This window comes from Toxorhynchites rutilus, chromosome 2, assembly GCF_029784135.1.
Source record: "Toxorhynchites rutilus septentrionalis strain SRP chromosome 2, ASM2978413v1, whole genome shotgun sequence".
NCBI classification, from domain to species: Eukaryota; Metazoa; Arthropoda; class Insecta; order Diptera; family Culicidae; genus Toxorhynchites; species Toxorhynchites rutilus.
In genome coordinates this window covers 71,099,278-71,116,526 of record NC_073745.1, presented here as the reverse complement: position 1 = coordinate 71,116,526, position 17,249 = coordinate 71,099,278, and the positions used below count along the sequence as shown (strand labels likewise).

The window sequence follows — 17,249 nt, the reverse complement described above, 5'->3', positions numbered from 1 at the left end:
CTTCTATTTAGAGTTTCAAAAATATAAACTAACAGATTTCTGATGAATGAAAAGAATTACATTTTAAAAAACAACTGTTCTGAACAATTACTGTACTACGTCAAACTTCCGTTGGTGCCCCTAGGCCCCTTCTACTTTTTATTTTATTTTTTTTAATAATTTTTTTATGATCTCTAATTGGTCTCCATACTACGCGGTACGAAGGATGTGATTTGTACTCATTTTGAGTTTCTTATAGCGCGGTTTCCATACAACACGGTATATGGTTTCCATACAACGCGCTACGGATTAGCCAGGATTGTATGCAAAATCTGAGTTTCTTATAGCGCGGTTACCAAATCGTGGTACGCACTCACCGCGTTATAGGAGGGTTGACTGTACCATAATTGGTACAATTTCACATCTACGTGCCAATTATCGCAATATCGAAAGATGCATGTTCCTATTATGGTTGTAGGAAATCACTGCAAAGCTGAAAAGCAGAGCTGCTATATGTTCCTATTATGGTAGTACGTTGTTATGTTGTGGTTGTTATGCTATTATGGTTGTAACTCACGTTCTCACGCTGTACAATTACATATCATAGGGCGCTTTTGAACGCTCAGTAGTGTTGTGAAATAGCACTATGCGTGTCCGACCGAAGCATATTTGTTTGATCCACTCTGTTGAAAATCAATCTTAGATGGAATGGGTGAATACCCTTTTTTCAGTTACTGAAGAGAAGCGAAAACTGCATCACAACCATCACGCCTTTGTGATTCTCTTGTCACCTAGCAGAGAGACCTAGCAATGAGGAGCCGGCAGTTATTTGACAACCGGGAAGCACATAATAACAGTCTAATCTAGAGATGAAACGGATATTCGGTATCCTGCCTATCCGGTTACCGATACCGGATACTAGAAAAAAAAACAATAATTTCTCATTAACAGGGGATAAATCATAACCAGAACTTGTAATGTTTGTTAATTCTGTTTTGATTTGTAGTTAATTAAGTGTACCCTCTCTAAGATTATCATCCCGGAAGTTCGTAGTTTTTTTTCAAATTTTGAATACAAATAATTGGTTGATGTTCTTTGCATATTGAAATTATGTAGCACAAAATCTGTCTGAAAAGCCCTAGTATCATAAGAGAAAACCAATTAAGAGAATCGATCGAAGCAAAAATTGCCGAATAATGAATGAATAATAAGTAATTAGCCTTGTACAGAATTTATTGAATTTTCACACTGCTTTCTGATTTGGGAATAATCGTTTATTGCAAAAGTATTGATTAGAAAAAAGGAAATTCTTCATTCTATCAAAACATTTTCCTGTAGTAAAATGACCTACACAAAAGTTTCAAATGAATGCTGATGGATAAGGTTAATTGGATTTTATATTGACTTGGTTAATAAAACACTGCGTTCATCTTCAAAATTTAAAAAAAAACAGATTTTTTTTCCAGTATTGTTATTTACTACACCTACACACAAAAAGATAGAAGCAAGTATCACACTTCAAAACTTGAAGCTTTAAATGAAGCTTCAAAAAGATGTATATCCCATCTTCATGCGTTGGTTTTTCATAAAGTTACAGTGTTTCTAGAATCACTTAAAAACTTCGACTTCGCACTCCCGTTCCCTTAATTTTTGTCGAGTGTAGAATCAATGACATAGTATTGCATACTAGGAATAAGATTCAGGGGCATAGTTTTATTTAAAAACTAGCTGACCCGGCAAACTTCGTCCCGCCCAAAATTTATTTTTTGTTATCAATACCTCCAAACATTCACGTTTTCTTACTTACGATCATGGGTCCAATCGTAGAACTGTTCATTGATTCATCTTCTAATTGACCCTTACAATTTACCTTTAATATAAATTCCCTAGGACTTCTACCAAAACTCGTCATTATAATATCAGATTATTTTCAGACACAATTCTCGTTCGTGATTTTTCAATCACTAGCAAAAAACATGTTTCTTCGTTACATCAAATGAAAGTTTGATACAGAAAATATGATAGAATGAAGATAGTCCTAAATCGGAAAATTCCATCCTCGAGTTTTGCTCTTATCAACACATTCGGCGATCCTTTTTTATTTATATAAATAGAAGAAGATATAGGAATGCGTTTTATCACAATAAAATTTTCCATCTTTCGAACAAAAATCAATTTCGTTGGCGCAAACATCAAATGGACTAACAAGGTTTGTCACTGTGTAATTATAGACCATATGGGAATTGAATTCCGAATTTTCCCAATTCCCCTTCAGAGTTTTCCGAAAATTTCCAACTGTCATGTTTCGTTGAAATATGTGTAATATTTTTATGGGACCCCCTCTCTATTCCAGAGGAGGGAGGGGTGTCATACCATCATAGAAACATTTCTCGTACCCAAAAACCCTCACATCCCAAATTCGGCTCTATTTGCTTGATTAGTTTCTGAGTTATACAGTAGTTTGTGTTTCATTTGTATGGCAGCCCCCTTCCCCTTAGAGAGGGGAGAGGAGTATCGAACCACCATAGAAACATTTCGTGCTCTCTAAAACCTTCACATGCCAAATTTGGTTTCGTTTGCTTGATTGATTCTCGAATTATGCGAGTGTCAAACCACTATAGAAACATTTATTGCCCCTTATATTATTATTATTCACTAGCTGACCCGGCGAACTTTGTCCCGTCCAAAATTAGATTTTTCGATTTGAATACTTTCAAACATCCACGTTTTCTTACTAAGTGAACGTTAGTGAGTCCAATCACTTAACTCTTCATTGATTGATTACCCTTTGAGTCTTTACAATTTTCTTTTACTATAAATTGTCTAGTACTTCTACAAAAATTCGTCCTTATAATATAAAATTATTTTCAGACACAATTCTCGTTCAAGATTCTTCAAGCATTTGGAAATAACATGTTTCTCCGTTGCATGGAATACATGTTGGATACAGAGAATATTACAAATAAAGACAGCTCAAATCGGACCATTCCTTCCTCGGGTTTAGGGCACACCAACACAATTTTCCTTCCATTTTTGTTTATATAGATAGAAGATATAGGAATGCGTTATTCCGTCTGAAAATCCTTTTCCACTTTCGAACAAAAATCAATTTCGTTAGCGCCAACATAAAATGGACTAACAACGCGTAGCTAATTGTAGAACATATGGGAATTCAATTTCCCGAATTTCCCGATCTTTCTCTCCGCTATATTGATCTACGGGAAGAGACGAATACAACGATATATAGATGACTCAAATTGAACCATTCCTTCCTCGGGTTTTGCGCAACCCATTTGGCCTTCCATTTTTATTTATAGATTATTATCGAAGTATTATTTGAATCCTATTAATACTTTTTTTCCGTGTGACAACGACTATTACCTTAATAGGTACACTCATTACGAAACTCCAGGAATACTATTGCCATAATGGGAACATGGAAGCGGCATTTTCAAACATGTTTTTTTATACAATTTAATCGATCAATCATCAAAATATCAGTGGGAATTTTCAAGAACAGAGTTCAAACTGCTAGAAAAAATATACTTTTAAACTAAAATAGAGTATTTATTCGCAAATTTCTGCAAGTTGATGACATATCTCCTCCATAATTGGGTCACTTACCCTACACAATATTTGTTTGACAGATATCGACACTCAACTATTCAGCAAAAATCGACTGTCTCCATCGATTATCTTGTGAAAGCGGAACGAATTAAGTTTCAGACCCAATAACTAAAAACAATAGCTCCTTTAAAAATGTATTCCATAGGTGACTTTCTGAAAATTGTATAAATTTTCTCAAATTGTTCTAAAAAATATGCAATTGTAGAAATACATTTTAAAATTTCAATTCGATTTGATCAAAACGATCACTTCATAAATGACTATTTATTTATTTTCAGACAATGCACTACAAACTACAAACCGTTCATGTACAAACTAAAAATATACTCAGTTGTTTTCTTTTACTCGGGTACAACCCAGCCCACAGTTTCCATCCTTTATCTTTATCTTTATCTTTATCTTTATCTTTATCTTTATCTTTATCTTTATCTTTATCTTTATCTTTATCTTTATCTTTATCTTTATCTTTATCTTTATCTTTATCTTTATCTTTATCTTTATCTTTATCTTTATCTTTATCTTTATCTTTATCTTTATCTTTATCTTTATCTTTATCTTTATCTTTATCTTTATCTTTATCTTTATCTTTATCTTTATCTTTATCTTTATCTTTATCTTTATCTTTATCTTTATCTTTATCTTTATCTTTATCTTTATCTTTATCTTTATCTTTATCTTTATCTTTATCTTTATCTTTATCTTTATCTTTATCTTTATCTTTATCTTTATTATTTATTCATCATTTGACATCAAGGTCTTTATGAAACTTACTACATAAATTAAAACGGACACGCGGAAAATATACGTTGGCGAAATGTACAAGTGAACACATTAAATTCAAACAAATTGTATGCTACATGAAGACGTCTACAAACAAAATTAATTGGATCGTGTGAGCCATATCGGGTACTCTTGCGTGTAGCTTGGATAATTTGCCTAGATCGCAGAACTCGTTCAGGTGCATATATGCGCATGCGACCCAGTAGCTCAGAACTGTCAATTTCAGCCCGTAGGATCTTTGCTCCGAATACAGCTTGATTGTTAGCACGCCGAATTTGAAGGGGTTCAATATGCAACAGCGCGCATCGTTCCTCATAAGGTGGAAGATTCATCGGGTCACGCCAAGGCAGGTTATTCAGCGCCCGCCTCACAAATCTCCTTTGCACGGGCTCAATTCTCGCAATCCACACTGCTTCAAATGGACACCAAACGACAGATGCATACTCCAGAATTGGCCTGACTAGCGAACAGTAGAGAGCACGCAAACACAAGGGATCATCAAAACCTTCGGCGACTTTTAAGATAAACCCTAATTGACGATTGGCTTTATCAATTATAGCTGTGTATTGCAGTTTGAAAGAGAGTCGATAATCCAATAACACTCCAAGATCCTTAACTTTCTCGATGCGTTCAAGTCGTTCTCCACGAATGGTGTAGTTGTATATGATAGGCCTTTTACATCTCCGGAAGGTTATAATCGAACATTTAGTGACACTCACTTCGAGAAAGTTTATAGTGCACCAATACGCAAAACGATTGAAGAGCTCCTGCAGCTCTCTGCAGTCAGCTTCATTTTGAACAATTAGAAAAATTTTAAGATCGTCAGCATAAATCAGTATCCCACCGTTTCGCAGAGGAGTTACCACATCATTAAAGTACATTGTGAACAGCAATGTTTGCAATCCTTGTTTGCATTGAAGAGTGTGAGTCCGTGTTAGAAGAATGTGGTTTGCACAAATCTATGAAGAATAAAAGCAATACCAACAAATTAACTATTAAAAATTGTGACATTTTTCAGATTGTTAGAGAGTGGTAAAACCGATTGGCGCAAAAAGCTCGCAGATCCACCAAGAAATGACCGAGCAATAAGTGCTTAGAATAGGACAATTTTTCATGACACGACCGTACCCTCAATATGTCTCTAAAAACGTAATGCTACCGCATAATTTTCCGCATCTATGATATTTTCGGGTTGAATTCTCTTAAAAATTAAATTAAGCAAAGAGATGTCTGTGATTGGGGCCAGTTTAAGTCCTCTTTGCAAAGTGTTCATTCTATAACACTGGCCTATTTCTAATCCACATCTCTCATAAACAATCAATTTCTCGACAGTATCGAAATCTCGCAGAAATGAGTTATGATCCGTGTCAATAAATGCTAACGATTCATAAAAAAACGCTAGCAAATGCGCCCGAAGTGCCGAATCCTGTCACGGTTCCCTATCCAACGAGTCTCACTTTCCAGCAGAGGCAATAAATCTTAGTTTTATTGGGAAAACATCAGCACCCGGTGGGGTGACATTTAATACCACGGGAAGCGACATGGCCGAGAGGCGATTTGTGTTGATTCTTCCACTGTTAACATACGGAACAGAAGAAACATCAACCATTTGTTGCGCTCGTTTGCTTTTTCTCGTTGTTGTCCGTGTTTATTCTCATCACTAGCCTAGTGGGGCTATTGAGTAAGATTGAATGATGGATCATTTCTTTCGCAAACAGACATTAAACGTGTTCGTGCTAAACTCAAACCTTCCAGTTTCTCAAATATCGGAGCTCACTCAAACTTTTTTTCTTCCAATAAACTTAAAAGCAATGCTCCCCACCCAATTCAAATGTCCAAATGACAGAAGACAAACACTTTCGTAAATAAAACCCGTGCCAACAAGTGTAATTAAAGTGCATAAATGTGATGTGTAAATATTTAATTCAACTTTTACCGTCCACGTTCCCTCTGGCAAAAGTACACCGAGACGGGGATAATGGCTGGGGCAGAACTTTCACTGGGCGAGCGCACACTGTATTCCACTCTGTCACCCACCATAGCATGCAAACAGGATGAAAACATGCGGGGGGAAAAGTTCGTGTGAGCCACCCCCTGGGGAGGTGTAGGGCCAAAAAAGCGTTGAAAAAGTTGGAGTTGACAAAATACTACTACTGTTCAACTAGACGGAACGAAATACATAAACTTGACGCTGGAGTAACGGATAGGGAGTATTTTTTCCTGTTATGTTTGAAATGTCTTTTCGTTGTGTGTTAACTGAGGAGGTACTCTTAAATAATTTTCAACTCATTTTTCTAAAGATCTTGAATCATGGACGAATTAATTCAACCAGACAGGCAAACCAAAGAGAGGCACCTGGAAACATGAACAGTGTGTCACACATGAAAACAAAACGTTTGTTGATTGTAAGAGAAAAAAATCCGATGGATAATCCGTTCACTGCTAAGTGAGCCACAGGGTGCTATAGTTGAAAATTTGGCTCGGGAGCAACTTCACCGTAAGCGTAACGTAACGCGGCAACAAACAAACGAACGAAACGATCAAAAACCCAACCACTCACCGCTCTCTGCCAAACCGATCCTTCATGTAGACAGTGAGGTTGAAAGCAAGTTTACCAACCACTGTACTTCGTTCCACTTTTTGGCGGCCAGTCGGGAAAGCCACCAACCGAACGAAGGTCCAGCCAGATAACCGGATGTTTTTCAGCATTTTTCCCCCTTCGGTCTACCTAGATTGTTTGGGTGGTGTGCGGATGCAAAAGGGATAACAAGGATAATACCCTTAACCGCACGGCCCGGTCACACGTTGAAATTTTGCTGGATTAAGCGAAATTCAGCGAAACGGAAGTCTTCACCACTATTGTGTGTTGAGCAAGGTTGGAAGGTTAAGTTGATGGAAAGTGCAGCAGCTGGATATGGAATAATCAGCTATTGGCTAAGAGGAAGGTCACTCGGTAATTAAAGAATGCACTTATTATGCAGAATGTGCTCGGTAGATCTGAACTCGTTTCTTGAGTTTCTCATTAACTGTTGTGTAAATGATTTGAAGGAATTGTTGATAATGCTTCATCAGTTTTTTGAAGGAAGTCTAGTCGAGGAACTAAAAAAATGGTAATTCCGGAATAAAATATCACTCAAATCACCGCTTTCATGACTCAATTCAGATGTTGATCACCAGCTGCCTCAAATATTCCAGATAGTTCGCATGTGCACGTGCAGCAAAAATGCAGCGGCGTAGAATCAGATAATCTCAGTGACCCAGTGAAATAATAAAATTTCGAAATTACTCGACATAGCAACTGCTTTCGTAATAAGAGCAAGAATTGGCCCCGAAATGACCGATGGTTACGTAATTTTATACAATCGGATGAAGATAGTTGATTCAATTTTGCCTTGCCTTCACAAGAATAAAATACAAGTGGCCGAATGTCGCATTCCTCTAATGCAACTTAAATCACATCCTACTGAACCACTAACCTGAATTTTAATTCATCACATGCTGTCCATACGATTGTTCCATTGACTGTTACTAAATGAAAGGTTGCTCTTTCATAATGGCTCGATCGGTTTGGGAGAAGTAGACGATTTGAGACTCCTCGCGTTTTCGGATGGGACAGTTGTGTCAAAATTTATTTTTTTGCTTCTAGCTCTGAGCTTTAAATTCATTTGGCTCTAGAACAGAGAAATTCCAAATGAATTCGTCCTAGAAAAGCAGATTTTAAAAACATGTATTCTTGATTCGAATGAAAGTTTGTATTCCGTTTGGGTTGGAGGAAATATGAGTTTTCCACAGCAATTGGACATTTTTTGACTGAAGCGTGACTTTTGAAATGGGAGTATCGATTTTAGGAAGAGAAATCTTTGATAATTTATATCTCAAAAACTATGAGTCGTACCGAAATAGTGTCTTAGAAAGAGTTATAGAGTAATGATGTTTAAACGTGAAAAAATATACACTGAGAAAAAAAATAGTACTCTCTTTTTTTATTTAAAAAAAAATTAATTTGCAATATCTAAAATAGGGTAGGGCGGAGCTAATTAGTCATTTTTGAATAAATTTGGCTAAAACTTTGTAGTACGAAGTTTTGCGTTTGAATGTTATGTACCACAATGAAGCTTACATTTTACCCTTTCAATGAAAAATAAGCAGGGAATCATTTATTTGACATTTTTCTTTTATTGAACTTCTTTATATTTCAGAATAAATTAACCAACTTACCCCACGCACGGGGTAAGTTAGTCAACAATGGGCATGTTCTTTATGAGCAATTATTAAACGTTTTCCATTAGAAGTTTCCTTCATTATAAATTAATTAATTAAATCAAAACAAAAACAGTTAACAAATATCATGTAGTCAAGTAAAAAAAAAACAAATTAATAAAAATTTTAAATTCTAAATTTATAGCTAAATATTTTAAAGCTATAAATAAATTAAATTAAAATAAATAAAATTAAAAATAAATAAAATTTAAAAAAAAATTAAAAAAGCTAAATAAATTAAAAATAAAAATCTCATCGCTGTTGGAAATTAGTCAGACAATCTTTTCTAGCGATTTCGTCTCTCTTCCACTTTGCGGCGCCAGGTTTGAAGACATTTGATTTTTTGAAGACATTTTGAAAACATCATGAAATATGTGAATAATATGACAGCGTACGTGGATTTTTAAAAGATATTATTTCCATGAAATTCTAGCTATTGGCCAAAAATATCGTCAAAAAGTAGGGCTATAGTCTCAGTGAATGAAGCGGTCTGAATACATATTGTCTCCAGAAGACATTAGTTCATTTGCGCTCGAAAACTGGAATGATTGTGACATTGCATTTCTATTATTTTGGGCCTATACTATACAACAGATTAATCTAGTTCTTTCAAACAACCACTTCACAAATCAAAGAATTTCCGGTTACATACCTTTTTCAACAATTAGTTTCATGGATATGGCTTGACTTACAACAAAAACTTCAAAGCTGTAATAACAAAAAGAGCTATCACAGTTCCGTTTTTGTCTGAAGAACTTTCCTCCGATATTATGGTGAAAACATTTGAAAAAAATCACCTGGCATCCCTGCGGCGCACAACCGATTTCTTGCTTTCATTTGTCTTGATGACATTTGTACCGTTCGCCCCAAAGTACGAGGGCGGTAAGTACTTAACCGCCCGATGGTGTCAGTTTCGCAAGAGAGATTACTTATCGTGTAGTACATTCTCGTAAACGGCTACTGTCAAAATTTTTGTTTTGTTTTGTTTTGACCGTGTGTGGAAGCGGGCGTGTCCGCGGATTTTAGAAAAAATTAAAAAATGGAAATTCCGCCGTCGCCACGGCTAAATTGGTCGAATTGCACTACGAACTGCTGCCCTATCTACCGTATTCTCAATATTTGGCCCCGTCCGACTATTTTTTGTTTCCAAACTTGAAAAAGTCACTCACCGGGCAGAAATTTGAGTCGAACGACCTCGAGAAAACGTATTTTTCAGATGGATCAAAGAAGTTGGAGCATCGCTGGGTCAAGTATATCGAGCTAAAAAGAGACTATGTTGAGAAATAAATCGCCACTTTTCCAAAAAAAATTTTTTTTTTTTAAGGCTAAGTACTCATCGGACTGCCCTCGTAAATTGAAATAACCTCCAGGTATGCTACATTACTCGATGCATTATTGTAAGTTCTGATATTCAATGATAGCGTTCATTATATTTAATGAAAATTTTACAGCCAAAAATATAAATATGATAAGTATATTGCAAGTGGTTGTGTGGTAGTTGGTATCAGGTTTTTTCGTTTCAAATACACTGGGTTTAGCAGTAAAACGTATGCTTTCCTTATTTGTTTATAGCTTGCGTAATGAAACGAGTCATACCTGAAATTTTATATGCGTTGCTCTCAAATGAGCAATTTGTGTGACAAACCAAATTTAAAAAAAAGTGTATTTGAAACGAATATTTTTTTGTTTTACGTTAGAACCGATTTTTTCTCATGACTATTAGCCATTTTCAGAACCAATTTTATAATGCGCAAACAGTGAATGAAACCGGCATCAGGTTCGTATTTTTTAACCTACTTAATAAAAAGTTTTTCCAATTTGCTTATTTTATTGCATCAGCAATTCGCTATTTTTCATCCATAGATCTAATTTTTTGGACGCTCAGATTCTAAGATATCGTCACTGACCAACTTACGCCTATGGCAAACTAGCCGCGCCCTACCCTATATAATTTTTTTTTCAGATAAAATAGAAATCATGTAGAAAATTGAAAAAAATCAGTCCAAGATGGTAAAACAATTTTGACAAACTTTGTGGAAGTGTCCGCGAGTAATCGGTATATATATATATATATATATATATATATATATATATATATATATATATATATATATATATATATATATATATATATATATATATATATATATATATATATATATATATATATATATATATATATATATATATATTCGGCTCCTTTAAACTTATGTAACTAAGCCTGTAAAAATAAACTAATTTAGAAAAAAAAACTTTGTGAAACATCGGATTTTCATGAATTTTCGAGATTTCGAATTTTTGTATGTTAACAATCATTTTTAGCCACAAATTAAGAATCCTGATGTGATTTTAAACAAAAAAAAAACTAATGATCAATCTCCTTCCAAATGCAGCCATTCTCGAGATATCAAAAAAAATATGTCTAATTTATTGTCTTTTTTGTGAAAAATAGGTCCTTTCTATATGTTTGTCGTGTTATACCGTCATGTTCATGAAATTTTATGAATTTGCTTATAATTTCCAATAATTTTTCCAAGCACATCATTATGGTAAAAGTATATGTTTAGGAAAAAAACATTTAAAGACATGTGGATTAATACAAAACTTAGCGACATTAAAAAATCTTTTTTTCATCTCAATACTAACTCTCAACATACTATTTGTGTTGCACAATCAAATACAAACAGTTTTTGAAGTAGAATTCAAATCCCAACAACACAAATACAATTTGTTGATTCAACTGAACGCTATGGGTACTAAAACATATAACTTGTTTACGTTATGCCTAAATTGTACTTGAAATCTGGTATCTTTAATGGACCTCTGTATATGATATAAAGATACTCAAATTCAAACATCGTTCATCAGTCGAACAATGTTCCTCATGGAGTGAATAACAGTATAGCACAATGGACTGCAACAAAATTTTCTCGTGTTGTAGACCGTTTCGGTAAGAAATGTCCATCTGAAAAACGTGTCAGTGCTTGAGAATCGGATCATGCCGTTTATCTCTATACAGCCATTCCATGCTAAATCGATATAGTGGTTCTCAGATTTTCGTAAAAATTGTTAGTTTTGTTCTTTATTGCAAAACATCGGTTTAGTAGTTCAAAAGTAATGAATGTTTGAGAAAAGTAATTTTTGGAAAAAAAAAAGGGTAAAAAGTTGATTTTTCGGACAACCCTAAAATAGAAATGGTCACCCTACTAAAAAAATAAAAAAAAATACGGGTCTAATGTTTTGCGATAAAGAACAAAACTACTACTTTTCACGAAAATCTGAGAACCGCTATATCGGTTTGGCATGGAATGGCTTATATAGAGATAAAATTGATCTACCAAATAGAGATAAACGGCATGATCCGGATCTTGACATAATCAGTTCAAAATCAGTATTTTTTCTCTTTCGATACATCGAATGGAAGCCCTGAAAAGAACCGTTTCCTGTATGAACTTGTATCCTTTAAACGGGTTAGGTGATATAACGTGGTAGAACCGGGATCCGGTCTGTTCTGTTCAAAAATGTTCGTAAAAACACCATTAAAGCCATTGCTACCTATTTCTTCTTTTTATTCAATTATACAGAAGAAGACAAGGAATCATCATTTATCATTTTTAAACACAAGTCTAAATAGCTAAGATCTACATAAATATAAGCCTAAGTCAAATAAATCTATGACTACAGAAATATATTATAGATAAAAATAGCAGTTCTCCTCCGTTGCCACGTTGTCCGGAACATTGTTTGTAAGGGGTTGGTTCTAAGGAAGACATATATGGAGAACAAAATATTGAGATAACGACTACTCAAGCTATCATAATCTGGTATGCGTGAGTATACCTTTTCGAACCTCAAAATCATCACCCAGTTAAGTTCTTTAACTGTTCTTACCCAACAATTGCAATTTCAGCAGCCTGGCTTGCATTTTCGTCTGTGTACAATGTGTACAATGTATCGACTTTTCTTTTTGTTGACTTCCATTGTTACCACCCCGTAACTCACAACTGAATGGAACAAACAAAAAACAGCAAAAGAATTTTTTTAGTGTGAAATGTCACCTTTACAATGTGCCTAAATATGAAATTGTATGATCGATATTACAGTAAAGCCAGCTAATTAGAAAACAATGGATTACTTTTTCCCCAACCTAATATTATGTTATTTTTGCAATATCTTTTATATATTTTTCCTGCTTCCAACTTTATCGAACACTGTATTTAGAAAAAAAAATGAATTTCAAGGTGCGGTGCAAATCAAATTGATCAAAATTTATCACAATAACGAAAATTGTAATTTATGGTAGTTTCTAACTGAAGTACAAATTAAAATAAGACAAGTATAAAAAACTTTTTAAGTTAAACGGTTTCATTGTGATTGAACAGCATATTGTACTAAAAGCTAGAAAATAATTAGGCAAGTAGTAGTTATCACACCTCTTCTATATTAGTCTATGGCATTGATGAGACTAACCCTAGACTAGCTGCTAACGGGTGTTTAATAAAAAATGAGAATTTTTTCAATACCTTTCAGTAACTCAAATAAAGAGCGTAAAATTTTCTTTCTCCGAGAAAATTGCTCTTTGGGCTCCCTAGAAACAGTAGGGGTGTTTGGTTTTGCTAGTTTGAATTTAGTCAAAGCAAAGATGGCGTCGAAACAGCACGTGCTCCGCGAACGCAGTATACGGTTCTACGAAACGCATTTCTAGCAAGGAAAAAAGTTCACGGTGGCACATTTTAAGGAATAAAATGTACCTGTCAGTACGGTATATCGTATCCTGGGTTCCCTGAACGTAGAGCGGAAGATCGGAAGTGGTCGTCCGGTGACGATAATGACGAAGCAGAGGAAGACATCGTTAAAGAAGCTGTTTGACAACGAGGACGCAACCAGCCTGCGTGACGCCAGTCGGAAATATGGCTGCTCCCACGTATTGATCCATCGGACCCTCAAGATGGAAGGAATCGTCTGCAGGAAGAAGACGAGGTCGCCGGAGTACACGGAGGAACAGATTGAGACGGTTAAATCACAGTGTCGGTGGATGACCAAAAAATACCGCGGGATGTCTTTCGTTCTGGACGACGAAAGCTATTTTCCGCTGTCCATAATGCATATTCCAAGAAATGATAATTACTACTCTAGCGACAAGTCATCCACACCGCCTGAAGTGAAATACAAGTTCAAGCACAAGTTCTAAAAAAAGGTTATGTTGTACATCGCCATTTCCGACCGGGGCATTTCAAAGCCTTGGTTTCAGCCGAGCGGTCTGGTTGAAGTTTGAAGTAGGAAAAATATATAAAAGATATTGCAAAAATAACATAATATTAGGTTGGATTTGCGCCGGCTATCCTGGATTCCTCGAGAAGACGCACCACGCTAGATATGGGGTACAGACTAGGGGGCGTCGCTGATTAATGGTCAGCTGCATCCCAATAGGAAGTATCCCGTGTCGGGCACAGGTACAGATCATTGAAGACAGCAACATCACAATTACGAAAACACTTGTAATACTAACCTCGAGCCAACCGCGAGTAATCGGTTACATATTACTAACATAGTTATAAGGCAAACATTGTCGAAATATTGAACTCCCGGCCCCGTCAGGTTGACGCCATATGAGCCTTAATAAAAATATATATTTTGGATAAAAAAAAAATAGGTTGGATTTGGAATTGGATTTTTCAAGATCATGGGATATGCAGTTTTAAGATGACAGCAGAAATAAAAGTGTTTTATAAATTCGGTCAGTTCCTATTACTCAAATTTCTATTAATTTGGGACAAAACCAGACATACAAACATACATACAAACAGTTCAAGCTGAATAAAACAGTTTAATAAAGTAATTTGCTATTTTGAGATTGCGGCCATCTTGGATTTGGATTTTTCATGATCTACTGTGATCTACTATTCAAGCCCTTTCATTTGATACCCATATTAATGGAGTTTTGAGAAAATATGTAGTCCGCCATTTGGTAGTGGAGGCCATCTTGGATTTGCATTTTTCATAAATAACCGTGTTCTACTAGTCAAGCCCTCTCATTTGACACCCATATTAATGAAGATTTGAGAAAATATGTATTCCGCCATTCTGTAGTTGAAGCCATCTTGGATTTGCATCTTTCATAAATAACCATGTTCTACTAGTCAAGCCTTCTCATTTGATACCTATATTAATGAAGTTTTGAGAAAATATGTATTCCGCCATTTTGTAGTGGAAGCCATCTTGGATTTGCATCTTTCATAAATAACCGTGTTCTACTAGTCAAGCCCTTTCTTTTGATACCTATCATAATAGGGTTTTGAGAAAATATGTAGTCCGCCATTTTGTAGTGAAAACCATCTTGGATTTGCATTTTTCATAAAAATGGTGTTCTACTAGTCAAGCACTTTCATTTGGTACCCATATTAATGGAGTTTTGAGAAAATATGTCCGCCATTTTGTCGTGGCAGCCATCTTGGATTTGTATTTTTCATAAATAACTGTGTTCCACTAGTGAAGCGCTTTCATTTGATACCCATATTGATGGGGTTTTGGAAAACCCGTTTTGATGAGGTTTTGAGAAAATATGTAATCCGTCATTTTGTAGCGGCTGCCATTTCCAAGATAATGAAATATGCAGTTTTATAATGACTACAGAGATAAAGATGTGTTCCAGATTTCAGATCAAGCGGTCAACAGGAAGAGGGTCAAATTTCTATTAATGCGGGTAAGCGCTACAGACAAACATGTTACAAACATACAATCATACAATCATATTACAGGACAAGCTAAGTAAAACCGTTAAAATAAAAATATAATAAAAAATAATAAAAATGGATAGGGTCGTGGAGGCGACCGGTTAATTTGGCGTTGAATTGCTTGAAAGGAAAATGATATGATTCATCGCTAGACTATAGCTGGCACGATTCAATAAAAAATATGTCTGGTAAATCAATGGTGTAAAGCAGCATAAAGAACAATCGAATTTTAATTTTCACCTAACATGGTCACCATCATCGGCTTAATTCACAGTGTCCCATCCAATGTTCCCCATCTAACGTAAAGCGGTACATCAAATGTGATACCCCCACACACACAACAACAACGATAATGAGAATAATAATTGTTTATCGGCTTAACTTGCGGCGGCATCGATGAATTATCAATGACCGGTCGATTCGGGGCGACGTTGGCGTGGGTGCCCTTAGGGCCCATTTTCATACATCTCACACAATAGCCGGTGAAAAAGGCGCTTAATCTCTTCTGCCCGAGGAAACACATTCGCGTGAATTACGGCAGCAAAATATCCCATGTTCCAGTATGTGTGTGTGTATGTGTGATTGTTATATGACAATCACCTGGGGGGTGCCATGCCCTGGAGCACATGAACGGTTGTGGATGCTGGCGAACTGCCAGTACGCTGGTCATATTTAAAGTAAGTGTACCAGGGATAAGCCGTTCCTAGCGCTCCGATGCAAGGAATGTTCAGCGGTTCGGAGGGTAGAAATGAATAGTTGATGTTGATTGATTGCTTTTTTTGTGTTTGCTATATTTGGAGATGGTGGCCACTTCCGAGAAATTTGGGTTGTAGATGGCATGGATGATGAAAAACTATGGCGGGAACGATGCTGTGTTTAAGCATATTCTGACCACATCCACTGTTGGTAGTTAATTTATTATCGGTACGGCTCGTTTTAAGAGCAGAAAAAACCATTCGAGTGGCGCCAGAATAACTAGCAATAACTATTAAGTGTTCCAGTTATCATCAACCCATATTTGAATATAGCATTATTTTATCTTTTATTAAACACTGGAATATTTCTTTTCTATTCAACAGCCCTTCAAAGGAAAAGTGCAAAGCAGCTGCTGTTTGATCCGCGCATCAACTACCCAATGGGTCACAAATTGGCTACATCCTGGTCGATTATTACTTCCGAAAAACAAGCAAGATACAGAGACTGAAGCTTTCCGAGACATCCTAACGGGACGTCCATTAAAACCAGCCGGGAGAACCCCGCTTCGAGTATGCTTGGATCGGCATCGCGGCCATGGTACGCGACCACAGCAACTACGACGACGACGACGACAAGCGGCTTAATGAAAGCAAATTTATTCATAGCCATCAACCGAATCATCTTCAGTTCTTTCAGCAGTGCCGTATTCGGGATTGGGACCTCATTTTTTTGGGCTGCGACGCCAAACACCGGCTCCGGCAGCTCCAGCATCCTGGTGGACTGTGCCATCCGGCTGACGCAACGTAACAACCATGGGAACATTTCCGAATTATTGGATAATTTATTGCGGGGTTATGATAATAGCATACGGCCGGATTTTGGCGGTGAGTGTCCTTTTATGGTGCATATAATGTTTTATTGTGTTGTTTCTGATAGTGGAAAGCGATCGTGAGGAACGGTGAATTTTGAATTTCATTTCCGAGTATAACCATTATAGAAAAAATGTTATTTTTTAGACACTTGACCGACTTCCAATCTCTTACCAGCAATAAGAAGATATTTGATTGAATTATCTATTGAAAAAAAAGTCTACTGTTAGGAGAAACCTTCAACAATTTTAGGTGTTTGTGGGGTTTGAGCTGTCAAGACCAAAGAAACCAAAATTGTTTATAT

The 17,249-nt window shown here is 36.0% G+C and overlaps 1 protein-coding gene across 4 annotated transcripts in view; it reads left to right on the top strand.

Annotated features, from left to right (window-relative positions):
- The window catches only part of LOC129769605 (gamma-aminobutyric acid receptor alpha-like), a 152,686-nt gene that overhangs the window by 70,213 nt on the left and 65,224 nt on the right, over positions 1–17,249 (top strand). For all 4 annotated transcript variants that reach the window (XM_055771982.1, XM_055771979.1, XM_055771980.1 and 1 more), the window contains exon 3: positions 16,460–16,960. In XM_055771982.1, the coding sequence (XP_055627957.1) occupies positions 16,648–16,960 (313 nt within the window). In that variant the 5' untranslated portion in view covers positions 16,460–16,647. The remainder of the gene's footprint in view (positions 1–16,459; positions 16,961–17,249) is intronic.